The following is an 18,312-nucleotide window of genomic DNA, read 5'->3' as shown; positions in this document are numbered from 1 at the left end:
CAGTGAGCAGGCAGAAGAGGATGGGGTACAGCGTGACACTGTGAGGGATCATGCAGAACAGATGGATTAAGGAAGCACAAGAAAGGATAAAGCTTTATGTGCTGCAGGGAAACTGATATGCAATTAGGAAGGCCATGCACAAAAACTAAACAAGTAGAAGAAAGGGACGGAGGAAGAAACCCAAGGAGCTCCTAGCATGTGAGGATCTCAGCTATTAAAAACCTTATAGGGTATGCCTTCATAGAATAGGTAAAAGATCAGAAGTTTTGATCTGGCTGTTTGGGAAGCGAGTGTCAGTTTTTCAGCCTACAACAGGAACCTTATGGGGAGACATTACAGCACTGACTCCAGCTCTCTTCTGACCTAAGAAATAGGCTTGGCAAGAATTATCAAAAGTCAGTGAAAATCTTAATCTTGACTTCCACTTGGTTATAATTTCTATAATTTTTTTATTGTGTGGAAACAAAGCTGTTGCTTGCTTAAGGCCACAATGAACGCATCATCTTTAGTGATTTCAGAAATACTTGAGAGTTTGCAAAGATGAGAAGAGAGTAGAACTTGAGATATTTTTGTTACAGAGGAAAAGGGGCTGTAGGAATCTGCAGTAAAAATGTTCTGAGGAAATGGCTTATTTTGTGAAAATAGTAATTTGATAAATATCTTTTCCTTCATATTAACTACGTAGAATACAAAGCAAAATGACAGTAGAAAACTGTATCTTGGAAGGCCCCACATTTATCTAGCAATAGTAAATGTATAATAAGTATTTTTTTGTTCCAGTTTCCTACAGGCTAAAGAAGAATTGAGGCAACTTAAACTTCCTGGATTTATGTATAGTGATGTTTTTCAACTGGCTTCTTCAATACCTTATTTCAGTATGGAAGATGATGAGTGTTCAGAAGAAGGAGTACATCTTATAGTTTGTGTCCATGGCCTAGATGGTATGCTGGGAAATGTGATATTGTACAAGAAAGCAGTTCAGATTACAGTGAGATTTCGCTTTGGGCATTCAAACTCTGAACTGAACACCTGAAATAGGCTCAGTGGAGGGAAAGGGAATCTGACATTGTACTGCTACATTTGGCAATGTGTTCTATAAAATGTTTTAAATTAAGAATTCTCTGTCTTTAATAAAACTTCCCTGGACATAAATCTGTTTAATGCCACAGTTCACATCAGGTGCATCTTTCAGTTTTTTATGTCATAAAGGAATTTGTCCATGTTGTGGTAATAGAATGGAGTTAATGGCAAAACTGTTTTCTTTATAATTGCTGTCTTGTCAAGAAAAATGAAATATGTGCATCTTGTTAGGAAAACGAAATAGTACATGTAAAAAACACAGTCAAGTGTTTATGAAGTTTTAAAAGGTTAAGTCACTGAATCACACTGTGGTTGAGGGTGAAGGGGATCACTGAAAATTGTCTCATTCAACTTCCTTGCTCAGAGCAGAGTCTACAGCAGATTGCCCAGGATGCAAACCAGCTGGGTTTTTGAATATTTCCAAGGACAAAGATTCTACTTTGGTAGAAGTGAGAAAAACCTCTTTTTAATTGCAAGGGTTATAAAAGTTTAAGTAGCTTGAATATATTAATCTGCTTTTAGTTCAAAGCATAAATGTATATTAAGAAACAATAGCCCCTCTAGCTTTTGTGCATTTTCGAGACACTTCTTAAATTAACAATGTAAGGAAACACAAGAGGGCAGTAGAATAGAGTATTGGACTGCACCAACACTGCACAGGCACCTTGTTCATTTTTCAAATTCCTAAGTTAAAAAAATAAAATAACAGCATAGTTTTTCTTTCCTCATTTGGGCAGAAAACAACCTTTGTTAAGTACTTTTAAAAACAGGACTCAGAGGTATTCCCTCTTACTAGTGTAAATATTCTCATGCTATTGCATGTAGAAGCAGCACAAAAGTTAATTTGACCAAGAAGCCTGTTGTTAAAAAAACATGTGTTTGAAGCCTTAGGAAAGTCCACATAGTTAGAATTTTCTTATGAAATGGCAAGCTTATACAAGCTATTTCCTATAAATGACAGATGTAAATAAAAATCTTGAAGGCAAAAAAGGCTACCCTTTCTTCAAAAACATCCATGACTACTGATGTGGAAAAATCTTCAGGATACTAGTTAAACTAGCACTTGTTGTTTTGGGTACCACAGTATCTAAAAGTATCTTTATCTGCTGATAGTTCACTCTGCCTTTTCATTTTATGAAATACTCCTTCACTGAATTCTTTAAGCTCACTTTGAGTTCTTTAAATTGCTTTATCAAAATTAATTAGGTTTCCAAGAATGTAATGTTCACAGTGCTATGTATCAGTTGGAGGCTAAGACAGAATCAAACAAGACTTCCTACATCCTTGCTTTTTTAGAAGTGTTTGCTTCAAATGTCATTTTCATAAACCATTTTGTCACTTAATTTGACATTGTAGTTTATCTTTCAAAGTCTCACTGAATTTTAATTAGGGCTCAGGCTATAATTAGCTGTGTTTAAATATAAAGCTGTGCCAGAGATTCATTTCAGTATTCTGAGTGCTTTTATTGCTAGTTAACTTTGCAGAATCCAACTCTTGATTGTTTTTCTTTTGAAGGTAACAGCGCAGATCTAAGATTAGTGAAGACTTACATTGAGCTAGGGCTGCCTGGAGGAAGAATTGAATTTCTTATGTCTGAAAGGAATCAGGTATTTGCCAACTAAAAAAGAACTTTTGTAAAACTATGAACAGTGTAAACCTTCAGAGACATTTATTTAATTGCACTACTGTGATTACCACATTTTGTGTATTTTTATTGTATTCTCACGGAATCCATGATTTGATCTGTGCCTTGTGTCAAAGTAATTACAAAATCTTGTATGGTATTGAAGGTAAATATTTTAAGGGGTAACATTTGTTACTACCAATATGTTGTGTGTACTGCTCCTCCTAAGTTCTCAGCATAAGCAGTTTGGATTGGGGATAAAATATGCTCAGTACTAGTGGTAAAAATGGTAATAGTGAAAACTGTTGGTGTAGCAAGAGGGGAGATATGTTATTTCAGAGGATCTGAGAAATACAAAATTCCTGCTGCTTTTTCTTTTGTCAGCATTCTGCAAGATCTACATCATAACACTGAACAAATATCAAATTACCTCTTGTGTTAAACTTCTGTGAATTTTATTTTTTTCTTATGAATTAAACTTGCCAAAGCACAAAAGACCAATTTTTACTTTTTGTCTATGTGTATGTGCGTATTACATATTGTATTAGACATACTTTAGAGATGAACTAGAACAAAGTCTTGTCAGTGGCTCAGACAAAAGCTTCATTAAGTGCACAAGCATTTTTCTGGCAGTAGCTGCTGGGATGCTTTGTGAAACAGGCTGGACAGGCACCAAGCCAGGCTTTCTCTTCTCTAGCCCTATAGTTTGTGTCAGTCAGCAGCTGTGAGACTTTCTGATTTGTGGATTCCACTGAGCCTAATAGCTGCTGACAGACTTTTTCTCCTTAATGTTGGCTGATTCTTTTTGAATCTTTTTGCTTCTGTATCCATAGCATACAGTTGAGATTAATTCTGTGGTTTGTATATATTAGTAATTCACTTGCAAACAAGGAAATGGAAGTAATTTACCTTACAGTTTGTTTTGGAAAAAATACTTGATAATCATTCTTCATTCCTCATTCACTGCTTCAGTTTTTATAATATTTTTTATCAGATATTTTATAAGCAAGTACAATTTCTCCCTCAAGATGCAACTGAAGAGACTTAGTCCATTTATTATTTCTTACAATTAGACATGAAAAGTTTCTGTTCTTCCATGGTGCCCGTCCTGGCCCACTTGAAACTTCTTGTCATTTAAACTGAATGATCAGAACTAGACAGGGCATTTAAGATGACAAAATGCTATATTGCTACTTTCTTTCCTTGCTTTCCTAACATGCTGATTATATGCAACACAGACATGTAGATTATTGTTTGCATATACAGTTAGGGCTGGTTTTCTCTGTGTAACATTTGTTTGCATTTCTTGCCCTTTTATCACCCAGGCATGCAGTAGTATAAGATTCTTGCGAAATTCTGGTTGGTTCTAGATTTGACTACTCTGGATATTTAGATTTGTCTACAAAGTCATTTTTCATCTCTTTCTTTCCTTTCCCAGATCATTTACCAATATGTTGAACACTACAGATTTTAGCACAGATCCTTTGGAACTTGTGTTGAAAAGTTCTAGGCAGGCTTTGCCTATCTCTTGTAATTTCTTAACTGCTGACCATTGGAGAGAATCAGCTATGAACTGAGGATAAGGCCTTAAGGATTTTGTTTGATTGTTTGTTTCATTTTGATTAACTGGTATTACTGTAGGCTGCTGTTGCAGTAATTAACTCATCTCTATTTCATGGGCAGTGTGATATAATTCTGAATATGCAGCTTGGTTCTGTTTCACTACAGCTAATCTTAAGTGTAGAGAACAGCTTAGAAGTAAGGCTGGGTGTATAATGTTAAGATTTGTTTTGGTGTTTTAGAAGAAAGTAGTCTTACAGTAAAATGTGTATCACTTTATTCCGTGTTACAAGAAAATGACATGAAAAGTTTATAATAACTAGCTGTAGTGTTTGTATTCAGAGTTAATATCAATGCTTTTATTTGTGTGCTGTCGATCAAAACACTGGGGAGTAAGAATTCAGTCTGAATGCAGAATGTATATTGCTGCATTAGAAAATACAGTTATTATTTTTTATTTCTTTTATTTTACAGAATGATACCTTTGCTGATTTTGATTCCATGACAGATCGCCTTTTAGATGAAATTATACAGTATATACAAATTTATAATCTACCCCTTTCAAAAATCAGGTAATATCTGTTCTATACTATTTACAGAAATAAACTTAAAAACTAGAGCCCTGGGTTGTTTTAAGCTGTGATGCTCAGGAGCAGGTCAAAAGAAAGATGAGAAAAAGCAGTTTGGGATGGGGGAGGAGTAGGGGAAAGGAGGACAATGGAGAGAGAGGGAATTGCCAGATGAAGGAAGACTGAACAATGTTGTAAGCTCATCTGCTGGTGATTTTAGGGCAGAGGTTAAGCATTACATTTAAGGAATTGCTGCCTTGTGCTTCCACAAATTCTGCATAATAGAGTTCTGCAGAAAAACAGACAGTATTTTGAGAAAGTCAAAGGAACCTGTAATAGCACTATGCCAGGATGAAGTTAGCTTCCTTCTGATTCTATAGTCCCTTCACCCAGTATGACATGGCAGACTGTCTTGTCACTCCTACAGGGCACTTTCTTCTTACCTGTGACATTGAAGGGCAGCTGCATGAAAATATATTTCATTATTTTTTATGTTTTCTGATTGTTTCATCTGCTAAAGAACATGTTTTACATCTTATTAGAGGGCTCACCACAGTCCATGCACTCCTGTTTTCTTTTACGTTTACTTCCAGGGAATGCCAATTGCATTTATTTTTTCAAACTAGGGTGCACCAGTTGGGCAGACTACCTTACAAACTCAGCAGTGTTGCTGGAGTTAGCTCATCAATAGATGAAAAGACCTAATTCAAGCCTGACTTTATCAATTTGTTTAGGCACCTTCAAATTATACATCCAGAAGGGTTTTTGACTTGCTAGTCACATATGTTTCTGACAAGTGTGTGCATTCACATGTGTTTGGTAGGTCTTGTTCAGCTGGAGGAAACACCTAAAACATTTAAACATTTAAAAATAATAATATTTAAACAAATGTTTCTGTTTTGAGATAGGCAAGATCTGACATGCTTAATTTTATCTAAACTGTTGATTTAAAAATTTAAAAAGCACTGTGTGATCATACTTTTGTTTGACAGGCTACATGGTGTAGCATACCCCTTGTAACACCCTTGGTCTGGGAGAGATCTGTAACCCACCAGCATACACCAGGATCTTCTCTCCCATGCTGCTGTCTGAAGGCTGTAATGAGCAAACCCACCCACTTATCTTCTCATTGTTTATACCTGAGAACTGAACTCTTGTTTGCTTTTGGTTTGCTTCTCTCATAAGACTTTGGATTTGTAAATATTCTTCACTTTTATTTGTTACTTGTCATTTGAAAGAAAAAAACAAACCTAGGAATTTTTATTTTAGTTTCCTTTTTAAGGTGTGTACTTGTTTTGGGCCCTACTGAAGCCGAAGTTTTCATTTCCCAACTTAAGCTTTTCTTATGAGAATGTTTACATGAGAGAGCTGTTAGAAGGACATGTGCCTCTATGCAAGGCCTTGAAGGGCCGACCCAGAAAGCCTGGGAAAGTACTGCTGAGAAATCCTCTGCTCAAGAAGCCAATGCTTTCCTGCCTCATTTTGGTTATGCCACTGTAAAAAACAGCCCTTGTAGTAGTTATCTGTGGTGTCCTGAATGATGCTGGTCTCTTTCCAAAAAATCTCCCCATCTCCTAAAGGAAGTGTTCTCTCTATGAGTGTTGCTCCATAACCAGTCAAAATAGACATCAGTCTCCAAATTTGTGGTTTTGTGTGGCAAAAAAAGCCAGCATCCTAAGATGGTCAGATTCTGTCTTGCTTAAGCAGTTGGACATCAGCATCGCAGGCTTCAGTATAAGGACAGTAATGTTCATGGTGGGAGTTCCAGCTTCCTTGGCCTTGGGTCTGGATAGATTAATTTCATATTTCTATATGTCCAGTTGGCACGTATGCTCTTTCGTTTGTTTCCCATTTACTCTTTTTCCCCTCCCATTATCTCTGTTATCCCTAATACTGACTTTTTCTCCTAAGTTACACAGCTGTGCTCCTGCAGTGACCATTAATAGACCATAGGGGACCTCTGCCATATGATACCTGTACCTGCAGTCATACACACCACACCTCATTCTGCTGATACACTGCTCAGGCCACAAAGAATAACTACTTGTTATTAATAGAAACTGTAGTGGAACGAATACAACTTTAGACCTGACTTGGTAGTTCACTGGCAGATGATTGTTGTCACAGCTTAAATAAATCAAAATCAGCTCAGGTCAAGATAGGTCCAGAGATGTTCTGAGGTTCTGCCCTGTATTCGGAGAAATGCAGAGTCTCATCCTCTCAAGTAATGGTGAAATTCCACTTACTGTGCTACATTCCTGTACTGAGGAAAGACACTCCCTGTACCACTGGCATAGTGTCAGCTTCAGTAAACATTTTTGGTACCTGCAGAGCTAATACCAGCTATTGCAGCAATTCACTAACACGTTCCTTCATCTCTCAGCAAAATCTCTGTGCTCACAACAAGCATGGAGCAAGCATGAGCTGGAAGCTTGATTCAAAACAAATGCAATTTGCTTTACAAGAGAACTGTTTAATAAAGAACCACTGGAGGCTTTAGGTTGAGGGGACATCTGGAGGTCGCTTGGACCAGTCAAGCTAATGCCACCATCAAAGTTAATGCAGCTTTGAAGCGTGTCAAACTGCTCAGTCATACCCATTCCAGTTTTAAGTATCTATGAGGATGGAAGTCCTGAGGTAACCAGGCAGCTGGGGAATAAAGCACCTGCTCTTACAGGGTAGTTTCAGAAACATTTTGCACGTGTAAGGTCTTAGGTAAATTTCCGATGACTTGTATTGGACTCTGACCTCAGACAGATTAATCAGCTTGTCATCCTCCTCCCTAAGTAACACTGGCTCATAAAAAAAACAACGAAAGTTTTTAATGCTATGCATATATTAAATCATCTGTTTGTTGTTTCAGCGCCTCATTGATTATGAATCTTAATTGATTTTCTTCCTTCCATGAATTTTTATAGTTGGACAGGATTTTTTGTTTATTGGCACAGAATGATGAGGTTTTCCTGTGTCTGATGTTCTAGTATGATCTGAATTGGTAGACTTGTATCATAAAGCATGTATAAAAACTGTAATTCTGTTATCTTCAGTGTGTTAATGATATATTTAGGAGATAGTAATATTGCCACCTAGTGCTCATTGCTTTTTCAGAGCATCCCATGAGTAAGATGGATTGCACTCCTGTTTTACACTTTCAAGACCCTATTTGAAGGATTTTCCTTTTCCTCCCCTTTTTGATTTGAGCAATTTTTAAAACCTTTCTCTATTAAAAAACAAATTTAAGGCTTAATTTGGGTTCACCTAAGTATCTGAATTGGATCACAATATATTACTGTAACCTTTATTATATTTCTAAGGCTTTTCAAATTAACTACAAGTGTTTAGTCTTTGAGGTACATTCACACAGCTGATTGTGAGCTCCCAGTTTTCCTCAAAATGGATCTTCCATGTTTCTGAAGTTTTGGTTAGGTATGACTGTACTCTTAGGGATGGTAGAATTGATAGATGGATTGCTGCTTTTTCACAGAAAATGCCCTTTGTTATGGTACAGTATAAGAGTTTCTTATCCCCTTATGACTTTTAGTAAATACTGTCTGAACTGTAGGAGACGTGTCAAGAGAGTATCTCTGCTAGTATTCAGATCTTCTTTAGAAAACAATCTGTTTTACTCAAAAGCAGTTCCATCACACAGATCATCTTTGGGATCAACTCAATTTCTGTGTGCATTTACTACTTCTTAAAGAAATCTGTGTTTTTATTGTTCTTGTGTGGATTTTTATGATGTCCTCCAGTGGAATAGTTTTAAATTTTAGTATTCAAGAGAGCAGCTCAGTGTTTTGTTTTGCAAATGCACTGCTGTTGTGCTGACACCACAGAGGATACATAATCTTTCATTTCAAAATTAGTTAGGCAAATATAGCAAGCTCAAGCAAAGGACTTCTCATACAAATAATATTGGAAATCTAGTAGTAAAAGCAACTGAGAAGAATATACATGCATGCTTAAACACTGTATTAATAATGTACAAAACCCCCTTTTCTGTTACAGAAATGCATAATTATTTCCAAGTTTAGGAGTTCCGGGTGGTTCTGCCATTCTAAACCAATTGTTTGAATTTTTTTATTTACCTTTAAATTGGTATTTTCCAATTTTTAAACAGTCAAGTAATCTTTTAGCACTGTATTTTACACAGATGTTGCAGGAAGCTTTGTTTTAGCCACTTTTGTTGATGAATGTAGTGATACAGAGCAAACAGGAAGGAGGATCCTAGAGGTATAGTACTGTAGCACGTATGTGATCCAGCAGTGATAGTTCTACTGTACATAATTTTGGATGGCTTTCTGTTTTCACCATATCCTGGGGTTGCATCTGTAATGCAGGAAGGTACTTTTTCCTTCTAACTTTCTGAATCTGGTCTTCTTTAAGTCAGTGCCTAGCCTGGTGTGGGCCTGATCTCAGCAGGGATCTGTGAGCATAATAACTAGAATTGCTTAATTTTGTAGTGTCCATTTTAAAGAAATGCTTTATATAGGCTTGCATATATGACAGTAAGCACTTCACATTAAGTAATATTTATCTTTAGATACAGGAAGCTAAAGAGTTCCATCTGTCTTTCCCTTAAATTGTTTAACCAGGGAAACACCTAAAAGTATGATTGTTCTGACAGAGACATATTCTTCAATTGCTTGCTCAAACTCATAATCACTTCTTTTGGTCAGTCTGCTAAGCAGATCTGAGGTGGTGCTTTTGTTTTTAAATAATCAGGTTCATTTAAGCCCTATTAGGACTACCTTTGGAATCTGTCTCCACTAGATTGTTTCAGGAATGCTCATACATTTATCATATTGAGTGCCATCACATGCCAAAGTAATGATGATTTCAGTCATGCATGGCTCATAAAATATTTTCTTAATAGTTGGTGCTAAGGGAAATGAACCCAGAAATAATCTTGGATTTGGGTGGTAGATGCTGGTGGAAGGATAGTTTGGTTTTGTTAGCTTTTCAAAAATGCTGTATTAAATATTTCTGGAGGAGTTCAAAACATGTTTCTAATGAGTTTGTGGAGCTTGAGAGACATGGACAAGCTATGTGTCCTGAATGACATAAAATACAAGTCTGAATGGAAACTTTTCATTAATTTTTTCCTATGCCCTTTTCATGACACCAGTTTTCTTTTTCTCTGTGAAAAGAAAAAAAGTCCTGTTATAAAATTCCATGTTCTATTGCTTTTTCTCTTTAACAGCTTTATTGGACACTCACTGGGTAATTTAATAATCCGTTCAGTGCTCACAAGACATCGATTTAAGTATTACCTCAACAAACTTCATACCTTCCTGTCTCTGTCTGGACCACATCTTGGCACCCTCTACAACAGCAGTGCTCTTGTCAATACAGGTGAATATTATTTTCAGTAGCTTTAGTTTAGGGGAAATCTTGTCTTTGAAATGAACTTAGCGATTTCATGTGGGGTGCACATTTCTGCATTACTGTGATTGTGAGAAACTGCATATTTCACTGTCATAAGCAGAGAGAAGGGTTATAAAAATAAAGTATCAATAAAAGGATGTGCAAGAGGAGATTGGCTTAAGTATTTTCCAGTATGTTTGGGTCAGATTTTCTGCTGCAGCATAAATAAATTCCAGTTTTAATCTGTTGAGCTGAATTTATAATAAATTGAACTTGAATAGACTTAACCTGTCAAACAATTATATAAGATACATTAAAATAATTCTAAACTGTTGTGTCTTTTCTCTCTCAAAAATGCCTTACGACCTGCAGCGTGTTTCTGCAGATGTGCATGGCAAGGGAGGCAAGATTTCCTGAAAAGTCAGTTAGCCACCTATTATTATTATTGACTCATAAAGAGAAAGTAGTACCAAACAAAACTTTCTACTATGGCATTCCTGTGAGAAGATTCTGCTTCCTTTTTCCAAGTTACATTTATTGAGTTCAGTTTAGAAATTGGAGAAGTAATGCCTGTTGTTTTTTCAACATCAAGATGTTCTAATATTATACAAATTATTGAAATAGAATGTGTATATTCTGGCTAACATTACTGTATTTACACTTATTGGAAGTTATTTTTTGTGGGCAGGCATGTACATTAGTTGAAATAAAGGCCTTCATGCTTCATTGTGTAGATAGACAGGAAAGAAAATGAAAATTTAAATTGTTTCTGAGCTTGACAATGCTTACATAAAAAGTAAAATTAACATCTGAGAGTGTTTAATTAGTTTTCATATTTTATTGTGGATCCATACTCATGTTGTACCTAACAATGCAGGACTGTGGTTTATGCAGAAATGGAAGAAGTCTGGTTCTTTATTGCAGCTGACATGTCGAGACCATTCAGATCCACGACAGACATTCTTATATAAACTTAGTAAAAAAGCAGGTAAGCTTTGTTAATGCTTCCTATCTCTTAAAGGCAACTGCGTATAAATGTAAATTTAAACCCAAAAAAACCCCTTTATTTTCAAAAAGCTCCTGTTTCAGTTTTAATATTTAAGAGTTACTTAAGTCCTGTATTCTTCAAATAAAGTAAGCAGTGAACCATTTCTGTTGCAGAGGTAGGATATTACTTTGAGACTTTCCTTCCTAACTAATGAGCAGAATTTGAGTGCAGCCACTATACCAATAGATAAATAGGGCATTGTTAAAATATCTATCTATGAGCCACTGGGTGACGAGTCAAGTACATTCATACGCATTTAGGATTATCTGTTCCTGTATATGCCTTTCTTATCTATACTATAAATCTTTTATTACCTCATTAAGATGGTCAGGGAAAACAAAACCTTATTTTCATAAAGGAAGGAGAAGTTGTACTTAGCATAATAGCTAAATTCCCAATTATATCGTTCATACAGTTTTCTCTGGGTTGAATATCCTTATTTCAACTGTTGGCCAAGAATGTGTTTTGCCAGTGGGTAATGTGCCAGCAGGGGGGTAGTTTCTGACAGATGTATGTGAATGTGTGTCAGTCAAGCAGTTGTGGAGCCAGAGATGCTTGTGCTGTTTTGTGAAAAATCCAGGCACACTCCTGGATCAAAGTATTTCTAGGCTGGAATTTTGTCAAAAGCAACCAAGTACAAATATATGGGCAGGAAAAGACTGAGATATAGCTCTTGAGGTGCTTGGAAGAAGGACCTGGAAGAAGCAGAAAATAATAAGGAAGGAGCAAAAAGAAAAATCGTAAGATAGGAATATTGATCAAGAATTTATTTTAGAAAAACTTGGGGTTTTTTTCTCTTCAGAATCTACCACAAAGTGATTTTGTTGATGATACAGTAATATTTAAAGCTGGATTGCTATTTAAAGGTGAACTCAATCTAGTCTTGCTGTCTTTCTTTGAAAAGAAATGTTGGAATATAAATAGACATTATGTGAGAAGTTACACACTGGATGCTGAGTAAGACTGTGGGACCCCTGCTAAGACATAATCAGATTAATTAATAGTTGGCTTTAAAAAAATTCATATTCCATGGGTTTTGTGTGTATGTATCTCAACACGGCTAGAGACACTGTCATTGGAGTACTATTGTCTGTTGTAGAAAGGTGACACATTTTCTGATGGCAGACCTTTATATGACAGGATTTTTGAAAGACCTGCATAGCATTGTCTCAAGAGTCATAATATGCATTTCAGACTTTGTTCCCCATAAATGGTAGAAGGAATATAAAAGTCTCCAGGCTCAGTTTTTTCCTTCTTGCCAAAGAGATGGAAAGAGCTGTATTTTGGGCCACAGACTCAGCTACTCCATCTTGTTTTCTGGTCCTTCTGTGAGGTCAGTGTAAGGGAGAAGGAAAGGCTGAGGGAGACAGGAGAAAGAGATGTTAAAAATTAGTGATTTTACATAGAGAGAAAAGAAAGTAAGTTTTATGCTTCCCTCATAGAGAAGGAAGAAAGTTTTCCTTTGAGGGGTGAGTTAATATACTGTCTGTACAATGTAGGTGTTGGTGCCTTTAACTCTTGATATCTGTACAAGGCCTGCTTCTGTCCTGCCATCTCTCTCTTGACTCAGTGGGTATACAGTACTGGCTAATCTTGACTCTCAGACACAAGGTGAGAGGCATTTTGGGATTCCCCAACTTGCACAACTCCTCTTTTCAGAATCTCAATACAGGGAATTTGTGTGCTGGTCTCAACAGTGATTCTAAACATAACTCTTTCCAGAAGTCACTTAACCCCAGGGTACATGCAAGAGATTGACAATACTTTTGAGAAGTGTAGCCCTGAATTTGCAACTTCTGTTCATTTTTGTATCATAGAGTTAAATAGGGGTCTAAAATGAAGAAACTGTTGCTGCTTAATGTGGTGTCGTCTTTGGACATTGGCTTTGCATCTGGGAAAATCCCTAAGGCAGCAAAACCTAAAACTTGCTGTGGATCCAGAAGGTGGTGCTTTGAGGGTCAAGGTCTCAGCTACATAGTTGTATGGTGGCTTGTGACTCCAGATTTTAAATTTGCTGGAGAACATACATGTTAAACACATCCTGTTGCTTAACCCCAAAATGGATAAAGAATAGGTAAACAGTAAAATTCACTTATCTTATGAAATACCCTATATACTTTCTTTGCTCCTGCTGAAGGTTTTGATCAAACACTTATTCATAATGAAAGATTGATGATACTTATGTCTAAAATATGATATTCAGAAGGGGCTGTTCTAAGGCAAACTATTTTCCTAAAGTGCTCCATTGTGTTTGGTCTAGAGCAGATGGGCAGCGCCAGAAATCTGCTGCAGCTTTCTAGAGAAAATGTAACAATTCAATGTCTTTAAGGGCTGTAACACTGTCATTACTGGGGGTTCCTGCATTTGCATTGTTCTACTATGAGCATGCTTGTTCAGGAATTAGGAAGCCTGGATTTAGTTATAAAGATTTAATTCTACTTCAAGGTTGTTTTGGGTGGATTCTGCACCTGCACTTGAGCTGGTTAAGCCTTACAGTGAGGCAGTGCCTTAGAGAGGCACCTGCACTAGGTGGGCTGCATCATGTGTGTCTTGGTCTAGGCACGAGTTCTAATGCAGCTGTTGTCTGAAACATCAGGGAAAACAAGGCACCATCCATCTTTAGGTGTCTTTAAGCCATGTGGAGGCTTTGCTCTCTTCTGTATCACCAGAAACCAACCACTGTATTCCTAAGAGACAAGATGAAGGTTTGAACCATACTCAGTTTAATGGGAAACTCTAAAACTGAGCCATGGCCATGTCGATTAAATATGTACAGAGGAAAGGCTGGTACCAAACAACTCATTATTTTGTAGCTGTACCTGTCAAAATTGGTTTTTCTCCCTTTTTGTGCAAGATCCTGTAATAAATTAGTGCCCAATATCAATTGTAAAATGTTTAATTATTCAGTAACAATAGACCAGAGGATTTGCTATAAGTGATTCCTTTTTTCTTGTAGGTCTTCATTACTTCAAAAACATTGTGTTAGTAGGATCTCTGCAGGATCGTTACGTTCCTTATCACTCTGCTCGCATTGAGATGTGTAAAACAGCTTTAAAGGATAAACAATCAGGTAATAAATATCTACAAAATAAACAAACCACTCAGGTTAAAACCTCACACATATCAATCTCCTCCCATTTAACTCTGGCTGCTTAACTGAGGCATCTCTATTATGTGTTAGAAACTTTGGGCTTACTTTGTAGTAGCAGTAGAGGGAGAAAATCCACATGGAGGCTGACTTGCTTTCTGTCTCTGTCCTGTTCTGTTACATGCAGATGGAGATGACACTGAACAGGTTTCTAGCTCACTGACTTTGCTGAGAGTTAGGTGAGATAGACACAGCCCTTGATGTACTATTTCATGAACAGGGAGGACAAATAATTTTGATTCTTGAGGATATCAAATTGTAGCATCAAGCTCTGGGCTGTATTTAGCTGTGGCTTAATAATAGCACTGGAAAAAAGGTAATTTTTCCATAATCAGTTAGGGTCAGTTGCTGTACTTACTGTTTAGATATCCCAGCACAATTGCATATATATTGACAAATAACTTCTATGTAATATAATAAATTAATACTGATAAGTACATTCTCACTATAAATGTACAAATACTAAAATGCATAGCTTCACATTATTTTTTCCAACATTTCTAGAGGAAATTAAATTTTCTTTATATTCTATCTTAACAGAACCACAGCCTAACACATTTCATTACTTCTCTTACTCTGAAATGTGTTCATTCTGAGTTCAAGGTCAAAGAATTGTGTTAGTTTCTGGCAATTCACACAGTACAACTTTTCTTTTCCTCTACAGGACCAATTTATGCTGAAATGATCCAGAACCTGCTTCTGCCAGTTCTTCAAAACAAGGAATGTAATTTGGTTCGTTATAATGTAATTAATGCATTACCCAATACAGCAGATTCTCTCATAGGGAGAGCTGCACACATTGCTGTTCTTGATTCAGAAATATTTTTAGAAAAATTCTTTCTTGTTGCTGCCCTAAAATATTTTCAGTAGAGAAAAGCATTGTCAGAGACTTGGTTATTACCTCATTAAAAGATGAATTCAAATAATGTGTGGTGTTTAAGTATAGCTGCAGCTGTATTTTAAGAGATATTTATACTTTTTATATGGAAGATAATTTATATCATCCACACTTAGGGCTTTTTAACATCAACTTTACTTTCTAGGTAATGTGACTGTGCAATATTTTTTTATTTTGTTCTTTTTACTTTTCTATTACTTTTTCTTAATTTTGGGTACCTAATTATTTGGAGATTAAAGCACAGTGTGTATTTTTGTTTGGATGGTTATTGGCTTTCAGACAACAGAAGTCGATGTTACTTGGCTACATTTTACAAGAGGCTTTAGATGCCAAAAATAAATTGGATTTTAAAATTCTAACAATGTCTTACGTGTTCACTTGTCATATTTTAGCACTGTAGGAAGTTTAACTGGAAACACAATGAGCTGCTAAAATACTGGATATTTGAAAATTACTATATCTGCTACAGCTTAACAGTTTTCTACAAAATCATTACTGTCATTGTTAAATATGTTATGCCTGTGGGAACACATTTTCTGCTGATCTCAAAAACATGTTAGTTTACATGCTCAAATTTTAAGACTGGAACTTTTGTTTTCAGAATTAAATGGCAACTAAGGATATTGAATGTTCAATGATAGCTGCCTTCAAATAATTGGGGTTTTGCAAACTGTATTAAGATGGTTCCTTACTCTGTCAGTTCTTCAGATGAACATGGACAATTTTACGTGGACTTCCTTGTATATACTTAAAATAAGTAAATGTTATAAATTTCTGCAATACTTTTATGAATTTAAACAATTTTTAAATATTGTTAAAATGTTTTATTGACTATAAAGTATTGTAAATATAAATCAATACATCTTCAAATGAGACTATTGTAAACTTTACCTGTTTAGTGACACAGATAAAATGTTTTTGATATACAGGAATGTTAAAGATCCGACTTTCTACTGGTGCTGAACAGCATTGTTTGGTTTCTTCTTCCTTCCCTTTTCTCTGTTTCAAACAATAGTTCACTAAAGGTGGGGGAAAAGAGTTATATGTGCATTCACTAATTGTACACTAATTGTAATGAACATTTTTTGAAAAATATAAATTTGTTGTATAATGCATGTTTATTTTTAGCATTGTGTTATTGCATCTGGTGTTAATAAAATGAACAAATTACTCTAATGAAAGCAATTAAAGAAACTGAAATGTTCTGCTAATTACCAAAATTCTGGGGAGGCTTTTTGTATATAATTAATAATTTTGTACTTTTGAAATTAATATAGCAATAATACTTTAAGTGATTATATATAGATGAAGTTTCTTTAATAATAGATAAAATGATTTTGCATTGGATATGGAAAGTTGTATAATTGTCTTTGTAATACATAGGGAGGGTTCCCTATAACTTAGAAGATGCTGAAATGAGTATCTGAGCATCTACAGTTCAGCACTGTATACACTGCAGAGTATTTTATTAGTGTTGTGTTAGGCAAGTCATTACGACACAAAGGTCTCTTTAATACATTCTCAATATAAAAATGCCTATTTTTGTTTTTAATTTTGTATTATGATGTTGCTATTAAGCTCTAAATGTTTAAATTATGTTTTTGTATCTCAACTGGCTTTTATTTAACATTATTATTGGATTTGGCTACTGGCTCAACTTTGAATAGCTGTTAAAGGGAGCTGAAGTTACAAAATATTCCTTGATTCACAATTCAGACTTTAAACTGTTCTGTTTAAGAAACAAGTATTTAAATGGTTCTGTCACTATTGAAAAATGTCTGTGTTGCTTTCTGTCTCTGGAAACCAGAACATGTAAAGCATGTTTTTGTGATCAGGAAAGCAAAAGTATCATGACAGAAATATCCACTTTTTTTTCTTTTTTTTTTTCTTTTTTGGGGGGGCAGTGGGGTGGTAACGTAACAGTAGGTCCTGTCTATTTAAAGCAGTCTGAATTAGGTTTGTTCTTTGAGGAAAATGGATAGTTCAGGACATCATGTGATATTTGCGTGTAAGTATCACAATGAACAGGGCATTCATTCTCTCTTCCTTAATTTTTATTGCCTGCTCCCTATGTGTGGAGTGGTAGCCCTCTCAGTACTGTAGCTTGTGTGAGGGCTGTTTGACATCCCAAAGTCCCCAAGGATGTGCCATCTGACCACAGTGAGAGCTGTGATGACCCCAACATGTCCTTGAAGCGTAGGAGGTTCACATGCACTCACAGAACGTGTGGTCACTTGCAGCTGCTCCCTGAACAGCACATGCAGGCTGGGATACTGTGGGCAACTGTGCATGTGTTGCCTGGCATTTCCCCCCTACTCCTGCTGTGTTCCCAGACCTAAATACAGACCTGTGTATACATAAGTCAGTGTCATCTGATGCAGCAGAAGCTCCAAAGTGCTGCTACTCACCATCTCACCACTCTTCTGTTTGAATGAGGGCTTCATCTTCCTTTAGAGATAGTGACCTCTCCTTCATGCAGGTATCCTGCAGCTGCTTCAAAGAGAATTGTGCTGCTTACAGAATGAGAGGTAAGAACTGAGGTCTTACCATTCCTTTAACTGTCAGCCTCTTGTTCCCTGAAGGCAATAGGCTGGTGCTGTTACTTCAGAAAGCTCTCAGTGATGTAATGAGGAGATCACTGCATAAAATGACATAGTGTCTGAACCTCTGTTTCCATGTTCTGCATATAAATTAATTCCTTGGGTTGTGTTTGAGTCCTTGATACAAACTCAACTTTCTCTCACTGTAAATCTAGGCATTGCAACAACTTTGGAAAAAGAGTTCATATTATACTGGAAATCACCAGGATTTGCAGCAGAGCCAAGAGATTTGACATGGATGGAAAACTTACTCTGTAACCACGAAACAACCTTGATTCCAAGCTGGTTTTATTTGCTTAGCCCTGGTGTTTATTTGCTTAGGTGTGTTGTTCAGATAACCAAGGTTCTTGACATGGTCCCAGAGGCAGAGGGGGCATTCAGGCAGTATCAGTGCTGCCCAGGACAGTGCTGCTTGTGGTGC

The 18,312-nt window shown here is 36.3% G+C and overlaps 1 protein-coding gene across 2 annotated transcripts in view; it reads left to right on the top strand.

Moving 5' to 3' along the window:
• The window catches only part of FAM135A (family with sequence similarity 135 member A), a 79,437-nt gene extending 62,946 nt beyond the window's left edge, over positions 1-16,491 (top strand). For both annotated transcript variants that reach the window (XM_054279325.1, XM_054279324.1), the window contains 7 exons: positions 781-941; positions 2,596-2,687; positions 4,739-4,836; positions 10,034-10,185; positions 11,075-11,185; positions 14,202-14,315; positions 15,058-16,491. In XM_054279325.1, coding sequence (XP_054135300.1) covers positions 781-941; positions 2,596-2,687; positions 4,739-4,836; positions 10,034-10,185; positions 11,075-11,185; positions 14,202-14,315; positions 15,058-15,263 — 934 coding nt within the window. In that variant the 3' untranslated portion in view covers positions 15,264-16,491. The remainder of the gene's footprint in view (positions 1-780; positions 942-2,595; positions 2,688-4,738; positions 4,837-10,033; positions 10,186-11,074; positions 11,186-14,201; positions 14,316-15,057) is intronic.
• Positions 16,492-18,312: the final 1,821 nt, after the last annotated feature.

The sequence above is a fragment of the Melozone crissalis genome, unplaced genomic scaffold (genome assembly GCF_028551555.1).
Source record: "Melozone crissalis strain CALT ecotype California unplaced genomic scaffold, PUWL_Pcris_2 ptg000027l_1, whole genome shotgun sequence".
Taxonomy (NCBI): Eukaryota; Metazoa; Chordata; class Aves; order Passeriformes; family Passerellidae; genus Melozone; species Melozone crissalis.
This window is presented reverse-complemented; position numbering and strand designations above follow the sequence as displayed.